Source organism: Tachysurus vachellii, chromosome 2 (genome assembly GCF_030014155.1).
Source record: "Tachysurus vachellii isolate PV-2020 chromosome 2, HZAU_Pvac_v1, whole genome shotgun sequence".
NCBI classification, from domain to species: Eukaryota; Metazoa; Chordata; class Actinopteri; order Siluriformes; family Bagridae; genus Tachysurus; species Tachysurus vachellii.
In genome coordinates this window covers 33,034,410-33,045,992 of record NC_083461.1, presented here as the reverse complement: position 1 = coordinate 33,045,992, position 11,583 = coordinate 33,034,410, and the positions used below count along the sequence as shown (strand labels likewise).

Sequence of the window (11,583 nt, the reverse complement as noted above, 5' to 3'; positions counted from 1 at the left end):
ACAAACACGCCATGCGAGCTTTTCAGACGTATCAGTATCCGCGATCTGTTGTAGGCAGTGAAAATGGACAGTGACGATGATGATACATGACGGTGGATTGGGATGTTGTGCGTTTTTGTCAGTGTGTCTAAGTAGAAAGTTGTGTTTTCGACTTGTGCGCTTGTACACACGCGGAAAGACACAATAATGTCAGAAAGTGTACACTGGAAATGGATTGAAGTCACATTTCCAAGCCATTTGGAAATCATGGTGCCAGCTGGTGAAAGTCTGGGAGGGATTTATATCCTGGTGGTGTTTATTCTCTTCCCAGTTTCTTACTGGCTGTTCAGAAACGGTGAGTGTGTGTTTGATTTACTTTTGTTTTACTGCTAAGTTACAGAAACGTTGATCCATTGGCTATTTGCAAATTATTTTTATATATATATGTCAATGAGAAATGAGCTAGAATTAGAAAATCCCAAACTTTCTACAAAGACCATGCGTATTATAACCAATTATAACTTTCAGAACATTTTGCAAAACAAAGGCATCTTATACCTGCTTGGATTTATTTATAAAAAGGAACTTTATTAATAAAAATAAAAGCAAGATGAGTTAGAAGTGTTTAGGACATTATATCACAGAGAGAAAAGGAATCGAATCTAATTATAATCTAATTCTAATCCTAATCTAATCTAATCTAATCTAAGTGATGGTTAATGACATATTTGTGGCCTGTGAACTGAAGTGAGACTTAATATAAAGGAATATGTTTCTAAAAAACAAAGTTTATCCAACTTCCATGTCTTTTAATTGTTTCTAGTCACTGTGTACAACGCATTAAGTCTTTTTCCCCAGAGTGAACATGGTGTCCATATTCAGCATTATATTTCTTTGTCATGTCTCAGTCTACAGTGGTGGTTCATGTCTTGTGTAACAGTAGACATTCAGCGCTTTAAGAATTTCTCTCTTTTTTTTTCCTGAGTATTTCTGTTTTCACCGAGCCTCCTTTTGTTTCCCCACACAAGCTTGTGCTTGTGTCCATAAGCATTTCAAATTTGAAGGTGTTCTCTTCAACAAGACGTCAACGTCAACAAGAAGGGGAAAAAAAACAGTTTAGAGGCTCACGGTTGACTTTGCTTATGTCCAGTAGGGGTCCTTGTCTCTCTGACAGATGATCAGTAGCACTTTATCAAGTGATTCGTGCTGAATGACACGTTGTAGTTCAGCTCTGATCCGGCGCTCTGCTCACACCGCTGCTGTTCACTGAAATATTTCCTGACGAAAGAACTCACTCATTTTAAAAGCATTTAGTATAAGATTTCAGCGTAATGCCTGTCAGTGACACCCACTACCCCCCCCAACCCACTTACAGAATACAGAATAAAGTGACCTGATGTGACGTTAATAGCGTCTCAGAGACACATATCATCCTGCCCTGTACTTTATGTCGTATTATTAGTAGTACTAATTTGAAGTAAATGAAGTGATTCTTAATTTGTGATACTGTAAGAATGTAGAGGAAGTATTTATTTATTGGTTACAGGATCATTTGAAGCACAGATGATGAATGGTTATAAATGCAAACATACGAACAAATGGAATTTTTTTTTTCTTTTGTAAGAACTGTTGTTTCCCTTAACCATGTCGTTTGCTGGTGTGAAAATATGATGTAAAACACAAAATCACACAAAGATTAAACAAGAAATATGAAGGTTATATATTTGTACTGAAATTGGTTTGGATGTGGTAGATTAGTGGGTAAGGTGTTGGCCTATGGATCAGAAGGTTGTAAGTTTGACTCCCTGGTCCGCCAAGCTGCCTTCGCTGGGCCCCTATGCAAGGCCCTTAATCCTCAGTTGTATATGTCATGACGCGGGACAGAAACGGACCCAAATGCAGGATAGCAAAACAAACGGGGTTTTAATAACAAAGGAAACACTAAACAATACACGGACTAAAGACCGTAGATTCTTTGGACAAGACAACAGTAGATTCCGCGCTGCACGGGGCAACGCGGCACAGTTAAATACACAGGGTAATCACAATAGGGAACAGGTGTGTAGACAGGGAGGAGCAGACGAAGGCAGGGCAGACACGTGACGAGGAACGTAAACAGATGCACGTGGCCAAAGTCTGAGTCCTAACAGTATGCAGTAAAATATGGTTTTGTTTACAATATAAAGAACCTGAAGTTCATTCATCTCTAAATGGACAATAACAAAAAGTTTCATTTTTACTGATTGTCTCAATGCTTCTACACAAGCAACTGAGTTAACTGAGGTAACTGGTAAGTTACTTGGAGGATGAGGACTTGCAGACTTTTGCTCTCTTTGTGCTCAGAAATTTCTTCTTCAGACTTCCTCAAAACGTTTTTCATGAAGATATTTAAAAATTTTTTCCCTGAACCTGTCCTTTCCATTCTTGAACTTTCCACCAATAGAACCCAATAAGCTACATTCCCACATAAAGTGATTTTATCACTAGATGTCACCAGTAGGTGCTCTTGGTTGCCGTAGTAATAACGTTTATTAGTGGGTGGAGCAACTAAACTTTCATTTTCTTGCCGCGTAAACGTAATATTAAAGAGGGAGGTATGGCGTGTCTATTAAAATTATTATCTTATCATCATACGAGATGAAGGAGAAGCGGTCAGTGTGTGATCTTTGTCAGAGCTCACATGCGTTCTTCTGTCTTCACTCACATTGGTAGTCACTGCACCAAGTTCAAGTTCAACTTTCCTCAATTTTCTTGCTTTTCTGGACACACCCACATCTCGTCGCCAACAGTTACTTACGCTGCCTGGTTGCTTTGTTGCTGCGAGTCACTGAATGTGTGAATATGTGCGGCATATTCCGGCATTAAGCCAGAGTCAACTTTGGTGCTTGGACCCCTAAATCTGACAACTTAAATAAAGCACATTTACACCACCGTTACATAAATAGTAATGATTCACAGATTTCTAACAAACTTCATTCTGCTGCTACTATTACTAATGATATTAATAATTAGTATTACTCCCATTATCAAAGACCAATAATGTGGTCATTTTGTAATAAAACACACTGCAAGCATGTAAAGCAACAGTAATAGATTAATAATGGAGGCTAATAGCAATGTAAAGGAAGTTGTCCTGGAAATCATGAAAATGCTCAGATGCGAGCGGCCTGAATCGATCTGACTAATGCAGAAGTAACCAAAGCTCAAACGTCTTTCTTAATCGTACTCATTTCTTCGAAATGCCATTTAGCTGTTTACTTTGAGTTGCTTCCAATGTGCAATTCATCTAACTGTTTAGCAGGAAATGTGTCCTTATCACACTCTGTATCAGCACACTGGCGCTGTCGCAATGCTTAACAGAAAGCAATCACGGCCATTTTCGTCTATCAACTCGAAAGACACTGCAGCCCAAAAGCACATCTCTTTCCTTCATCCCCCGGGTGGAGTGATGGGCAGTGCAGACTTATCATCCTACCCTTTATATTGAGTGAGCAATTTGGAAAAATCAATAGAAGTGAAGATCAGTTGAGTGGCAAATATGAGCTTTCTTTTTTTTTTTCTTCCAGAAATAAAAGCTGGCCAGATAAAGGACAAGAATCCTACAATGTCCAAGTAACAAGTTGTTCCTAAAGAATATGCTTGTGTTGTGATGTATCTGGCTTTTACAGTATGTTGTTGCCTTTGAATTGTAAGTATTGTAACCTAGAGTTCATTCATTCATTCATTTTCTACCGCTTATCCGAACTACCTCGGGTCACGGGGAGCCTGTGCCTGTCTCAGGCGTCATCGGGCATCAAGGCAGGATACACCCTGGACGGAGTGCCAACCCATCGCAGGGCACACACATACACACACACACTCATTCCCTCACGCAATCACACACTACAGACAATTTTCCAGAGATACCAATCAACCTACCATGCATGTCTTTGGACCGGGGGAGGAAACCGGAGTACCCGGAGGAAACCCCCGAGGCACGGGGAGAACATGCAAACTCCACACACACAAGGCGGAGGCGGGAATCGAACCCCCAACCCTGGAGGTGTGAGGCGAACATGCTAACCACTAAGCCACCGTGCCCCCCTCGTAACCTAGAGTTAAGTTTGGAATATACAAAGAGTTCAATGTAACATGACTTTTTATATTTAGGATATAAATATCAAATGGACTCCATTCAGCTTATTATATACTTGGGGTATTTTATGGGGTTTCTTAGAAACAAGTGTGAATACATATACAGTATTCATGTTTACTCCCACTTCACACGTACTGTATGACCTACCTCGTGTAGATTCCTGTTTAAGTCCATTTCCATTCCAGGTAAAAGTCAAATCTAGTAAAATAACAAAAAGTTCTACTACAGAAAATGGCGTTTCTTCTTTAGAACAATAGCAAAAGGAAAATCAAGAAACTTTTGGTCACCATTTTATTGGTCCCCAGTGGTGCAGCAGGTCAGTTGCCTCTTTTCAAGGAGGAGAAACCTGGATTGCTTCAAATATGTGAATAATGCAAACTGAAGCAAATTAGTCTCAGTATAACACAGCTTATAATTGGCGAAGAGATCCTAAAGAGCAGTATATAGAAAGAAATGTAATACAGAGATTTGCATTGCATTTACGCCGTTTGGAAGATGACCTTATCTAGAGTGACTTATAGCTGTGTTTTCAATGAATACATTCTGATAGTGGTTCTTCTTCTTGCTATTATTATTGTTATTATTATTTGAAAATTTTTAATTTAAGATTTTTTTTAGTTCAGTTTTTAAGTGTTTATGTACGTCAGGAAATTGTAGGTCTTTAGACATTGATTTTAAGGCAGCTTTTGACCCCTTTGAGGTTCCAGAATACCTCACACATGAATTGCATACAGTAATTACATACTCCTGTTTTTATAGATTAATCCATTATCCAAGATATTTCTTCTTTATTTTTTGTACTTTATAATAGATCCATACCAGGACAAAAAATGCTATAATTATGTTGAAGGATCTTTGTTGCCTTGATTGTGGCAACAAAATTATGAAGAAAGGTTGACCGTTAACATCAAAAGTTCAAAATAACTTTTTTGTTAATGTCACCTTTATTTTTAAGGGTGAAGATGTGGTCACTGGACATAAGTCAGTGTCAGGTTCTTCTGAATTGGGATCAAAAAGGTCCACAAAAAAATAGTGGCACTATTTTGGCTGTCAGTGTGTTGGTTCTTTTCCCAATGAAACAGATGCCTTCTCAAGATCAAGCAAGGCTGTAAAGTTTGTCTTGATTATATCTGGTGCAAACTGGCCATCACTACCGCATTGCAGCACTGTCTGGAGCATCTGGTAGGCGGATGTGTTCTAATCCACACTAGGCGACTACTCTGTGGAGGCAATTTTCCATTGTGACAGATCTAAGCAGGTGAAAAATTCCTGACCGCAGGATTATGATAAAGCCGCAGATTTCTTATCTTTTTGTCACCTTTCATGTTTTTCTACTGTATGTATCTTTGTGGTGTTGTTTCTAAAAATACTGAATGAATCTTATTTAGAATAATAGTGAGGTTATTGAAAGATGAATGGAAAAAAGAAGAGATGAATGGAAATCTAGTGATCTGGGAAAGCATTATTCATTGACATTTGTTGACATTGGAGAGAAAGGAAGAAAGATCTGGCCAAGCGTGTACTGTTTGTAATCTGCAAATGGATTGCTGGCCCACTGGCAAAGCAGATGATCTTATATTATACATACAGCCTCAATCTGTGCTGAAGACAAAATACTTTTTCCCCAAGCATATGGGATGCTAATTTTCATATATACATCTGGATCGATTAATTAGCAAGCTGAAGATTAATTAGCAATCTCTGACTTGAATTGAAACTCGATTCTTCCATTAAAGAATTACTAGTTGTCAAGTTTAGGTTAAGTTAATGGTCAGCTTTTATTTTTTTATTTTTTTCAAGATTTCATTTATTCATGTTTTGTTTTTTTTTTTGTTTTTTTTTCTCCAACTTGCATGTTCCCAAAATTCTTACAGTTGTCATGATTAGCTTGGTTTTATCTTATCTATCATACCATCAGAGAAGATCAGAGAAGAAAATTAAACTACGTTTAGTAAACTACAGTTAATGCTTCCTTGGTGATAAGCAATGGTCTAGGTTTTTAGCAGCCGTTCTTAAATACCATTAGGCACTTTTTCTCTCTGTAAGCTGCTTAGAATTTATTTAGTTTTAATATGCATAAACCACTCGAGTGTAAACAGTTCCTTGCATAAGTATTCACCCCCGCTAGATTTTTCTACCGTGAGTGTTACACTCTGGAGCTTTGAAAACAAATCCAAGACAAAGTTGTGTGAATGAATTTACAAAATGAATGAGGGTTTGTTTATAAAAAAAATATCTCAAACTTTGATCCTCCTGCAGACTACATTCATTTAGAACTTGCTCGATTTATTACAAAATGCCAAATTTAAAAAATACAAAAAAAAAAACAAAAAAACAAAAAAACATGATGCTACCACCCCCATGCTTCACTGTAAGGATGGTATATTCCGTTATTATTGCAAAACATATATACTGTATTTCCCTCAACTTTAAGATATGTAGATTACACACCATCCCAACGACCATCCCAGTTATTTCACTTGACCTCTTGGTTGTAACTCAAAATACAAAATGTAGAATAGTGTGCTGCATTACGGATCGTTATATTAACTGCATTATATATAAATGAATCTGGGAGAAATGGCACAATTCTAACTCCATCCCAACCTTAACCTCATCCTTTATGTCTTTTTACTTGGCTTTTGTGAATATTTACAAATCTGCAAGTCTGACAACATTGTGGTTTACGCTAACCGCTAGCACACAATACACAAGATGGCTTGAGTTATTCCGTTCATGTTAATCCCGATTTCAGTTCAATAGCCGTGCACATTTCCATGGTGATTGCTGTGAAGGCACTGAAAAGCTTTGTACTTGAGTAATAATCTCTAGCTTTATGCAAGACAGAATCCATTTTATTCATTTAGAAGAATTTACCTTGAGAGACAGTCTTTTTGTTTTGTTTGTGTGTTTGCAAGCTAAAAATAGTTTCCCTTTAGCATTCAGGTTACGACATATCTGCTGCTGTTCTTTGTAAATGTTATAAATGTTCATAAGTAGTTAAACTTGCATATCAAATACTTCATAAAGCGCATGCTATTAAAGTATTGTTAAAGAACACTATAATATGTTCATAAGCACTTTGTTTATAGTGCTTTATAACACATTATATACATACTTGAATAATGTGTTATACTGTATGGCATACACAATACCTGGTTTTGTCATTAGAATGCGTAACACTTTATAAAACATGACTTCATAATATCAGGTTTTTAAACATTGTAATGCATTATAACACGTGAACTATTATTATAGCTGAGCCACAGTATTATGAATTATAATATTCATGTTTGGTTTCTTTGTAATACCTCCTGAATTTTGCATCCATAATGCATTATAAATTCATGGATAATGTTATGTAGCATACATAAAGCATTATAATGCTTGTCATGAAAACGTATAAATGATCCCAGGCAAAAAAATTGTTAAAAACTATTCACTTCTCTGATTGTTCTGGTAGAGGGAACAAAACAAATGTTCCCTCTATTGCTGATTGTAAAGCTGGTCTTGTAGCGAGCGTGACATTTTGTGATTTCCTGACACCATATAGCAGTGCTCGTGGCATGACCAGACTTCATAACCAGTGCCCCAGTGCGCCAAATCAAAACACATATTTCTACTTCTTTCTACTGTTTTCTCTACTTTTTTCCAGTTTTACTCAAACTGTCATCAGCATCTCAGAGCACATTACAATCCCAGTGACGCTATCAGATACACGGAATGTTCCGTGATTCATTTATTAGTCATGTTAATTCAGTTGCATACTGTATATAAATCATGACATGACATATTCAACTGAAGGAACCTTGCAGAAATCAGCTTGTATAAACCCTATACTAAAGCATACATAATAGGTTATAATGCCTGGCATAGGCCTGCATACATGCTCATAGGTCTTTCTGTTATATAACTCATATAACTTCTTAATGTCAGGTTACACGATATATTATTATACAGTAGGTTCATAAGAACATTTTATACCCAGATGTTGTAATGCATTATAACACATGAGCTAGTATACTACAGTACCTAATATACTATGATGCCTGGGATAAGCCTGTATAAATGGTTGTAGACACAAATGTTGTAATGCATTATAACACATGAACTTGTACTGTATAGTACCTCATACTCTATTATACCTGGCATTACCCTGTAACTTGTACCCTGTACCCTGTTACTTATTCCTTATAGGTGCATGCATAGCACTTTATAAATCATATCAGTTCATTGTATTAGGTTACTATAGACATGATAATATAGGTTATTAACACATTGGTAACACTTCCTGTGAATTATAATGTATTATAAAGTCTTGAATAGTGTGTTATATGACATACAGGATACCCTATAATGCCAGGCATGAATATGTACAGTATAAATGTTTATAAATGCTTGAATAATGTTAACCAATATATGTTATATATGTTATATATGTTAACCAACAATGCCATCGTATTCTATGCTGCGTGCATGCAATTATATTAATTGTTATCAATAGTAAAAGAAATGCTGACGGAAATTAAGCAACATGAGAGGAAACAAATCTGGACCTTTAGAGAATCAATCAGAGCAGTGTGTCACTGACAAGCAACTATGGTCAAATCTCATTTGTAAAATGGAAGAATAATCTTAATCATTAGAGCTACTCTCATCATGTTTAGGATGAAATATTATATCAGACAGACCAACGCCAAGCACGGACGTTTTGGTGTATTTTAGAGCTGGTCTTCAGCCAAGTCCTTGACAGTCAAAGTACTTGAGATATAAGATCATATTATGTTGACCTTCCAGGAAAAGTGATCGCCGAACACTATTAGCCATAAGGCGAGTGCACGTGAGATGCGTTTTTGCACTGCGCTGTTGATGGTACGTGGATGTTCCCTGGGAATATCTGTTAAACAGTGAAATTACATACACATTGATTGGCCTTTTTTTAAAACGCAGAGAAAAGTGCACTAAATAACCATTACTGTTCTGTAATTGCTCTCAACCTTCAATTACGGCTGGGCTATCAGGGAGATCACCTTTGCTCTTTACTCTTTAAAGTTCCATCTCGTGTTCATTTTAGGAAGACATAAAAGTGTGTGTGTGTGTGTGTGTTTGGTATAATGTAGTCCTTTACTCTTCATCCACATTGGCATCTCACCCTTTCTCTCTCTCTGTCTTTCTCTCTCTCTCTCTCTCTCTCTCTCTCTTTCTCTCTCCCCTTCCCTCCCATGCTGTGCACAATAACAAAGTCTACAAGCTCCATTGACTACAAAACCACTGTAGCAGCTTGGAGGCAGGATTTGTTTATTACTTGTTTGCAAAGCCCTCAGCATTCGCATCAGACTAGAAATTCTTTGTAAAATAGCCCAAAAATGTGTGTGTATGTATGTGTGTGTGTGTGTGTGTGTGTGTGTGTGTGTGTGTGTGTGTGTGTGAACAAATGAATGGCCTTCCTCTCTTTATTTATTATTAATCATAGCCTTCAAATACACAGAACGCAACTGACTGTGGAGAGTAATATTCGTATTAGGATCACTTATCATTTCGGCTCTCTCTAACAGATGCCAAAAATAAAAATGCAAAAAAAAAAAAGACATGAAGAAAACAAATGGAAAATGTGAAAGTGAAACAAAAATTGCACCTATATCCACATTAAGTGTGTGAAACTGTTCATTAGCCTGTGACAAATAAAAGCATAGTTTCAGAAAACATGTCTGTCTGCTTTCCTGCCTGCCTGTGTGTGTGTGTGTGTGTGTTTGTCTGTCTGACTCTGTGTACCTGACTGTGTGTGTCTGTCTGACTCTGTGTCTGACTCTGTGTGTGTGTCTGATTCTGTGTGTGTGTGTGTCTGACTCTGTTTGTGTGTATGTCTGACTCTGTGTGTGTGTGTGTGTGTATGTCTGCCTGCCTGCCTGTGTGTGTGTGTGTTTGTCTGTCTGTCTGTCTGACTGTGTACCTGACTGTGTGTGTCTGTCTGACTCTGTGTCTGATTCTGTGTGTGTGTTTGACTCTGTGTTTGTGTCTGATTCTGTGCGTGTGTGTGTGTGTGTCTGACTCTGTGTGTATGTCTGACTCTGTGTGTGTGTGTGTGTGTGTGTGTATGTCTGCCTGCCTGCCTGTGTGTGTGTGTGTGTGTTTGTCTGTCTGTCTGTCTGACTGTGTACCTGACTGTGTGTGTCTGTCTGACTCTGTGTCTGATTCTGTGTGTGTGTTTGACTCTGTGTTTGTGTCTAATTCTGTGTATGTGTCTGACTCTGTGTGTGTGTGTGTCTGTCTGTCTGTCTGGCTCTGTGAGGTTGACTGTGTGTGTCTGACTCTGTGTGTGTGTGTGTCTGTCTGTCTGTCTGGCTCTGTGAGGTTGACTGTGTGTGTCTGACTCTGTGTGTGTGTCTGACTCTGTATGTGGGTGTGTGTGTGTCTGACTCTAGGTCTGAATTAGTGTGTGTGGCTGTGTGTGTGTGTATGTCTGTCTCGGTGTCTAACCCTGTGTGTGTGTGAGTGTGTGTCACTGGCTAACCCCCTCCCCAGGCAGAAAGAGAGTGAACAAATGAAGAAAATGGATGTTCTGAGTTAAAATATGCTGATGATAAACTCAGCCTTGGGTTGAATCATCCGTCTAAATGCTTTTAGGATGACAAACTCAAGGTGGCAGTGAAATTGTTACTCTCTGTGGAAATAAAATGCTTGAATAAGGACAAGTTTTGAATCTTCACCTCCTTGATTCTTTTTTTGCTCATCAATGTATTTCAGTTTCCCTTTATATTGCTCATTATGTTTCCCTTTTACTTCTTTCTCACTCTTGTGTTGTAAGTTATGGGATGGCAGAAAAATGCACAAAATGCATCCAATCCAACATGAATGAAGAGCTGTATTTAAAAAAAAAAACGAATGGCAACAACAAATCCTAGATGTTAACATTTTAATGATGCTATATCTCATTCAAACATACAGGGTTTGGACCAAATAATGTGAACACTGCTGAAATATGTAATATCTTTATTATATTAAGTAATATGGTGTTGGACCATCATTTGGATTCGATACAGCTTCTGACCGTCTTAGATTAGATTCATACAACTTCTGAATATCTTTACAGGTTACAGGTGTTCCTGCTTAAAAGTTTTGTAGTTTAAAAAAATACGATATAATTAATATGGAGAAAGTTTCTGAGAGGAGATATTTGTTTAATGTATATGGAAAAAGTCTTGCACTTTAGTAAGGACAGTAAGGGAAAGGATGGAGGAGTCGTAAACATGACAAGCTTCTGTTTTACACTTTTCTAAAGCTAAAGTAAACAAACAGCTTTTTGGGTGTGATAAGAGCAACTCGCGTGATGGTTTATTTTTGATTTTTTAAACGATCCAACAATGGCTTTGTTGTAAGAGGAATAAAACAATCAGGATGTGATTTTATTGGAAAAGAATTAACTTTAAGGTGGAAACTGTAGCTCAGCTTCGTCTCCGTTTGCATCCCGT

The 11,583-nt window shown here is 37.5% G+C and overlaps 1 protein-coding gene across 4 annotated transcripts in view; it reads left to right on the top strand.

Annotated features, from left to right (window-relative positions):
• LOC132841810 (Kv channel-interacting protein 2) overlaps nucleotides 1-11,583 on the top strand; it is a 195,523-nt gene that overhangs the window by 145,617 nt on the left and 38,323 nt on the right. Inside the window, exon 1 of one of the 4 annotated variants that reach the window (XM_060864349.1) lies at nucleotides 150-334. The exons of the other annotated variants lie outside the window; for them this stretch is intronic. Within the exon in view, the coding sequence (XP_060720332.1) occupies nucleotides 187-334 (148 nt within the window). The 5' untranslated portion in view covers nucleotides 150-186. Of the gene's footprint in view, nucleotides 1-149; nucleotides 335-11,583 lie in introns of those variants that run through there. 4 annotated transcript variants of the gene reach the window in all.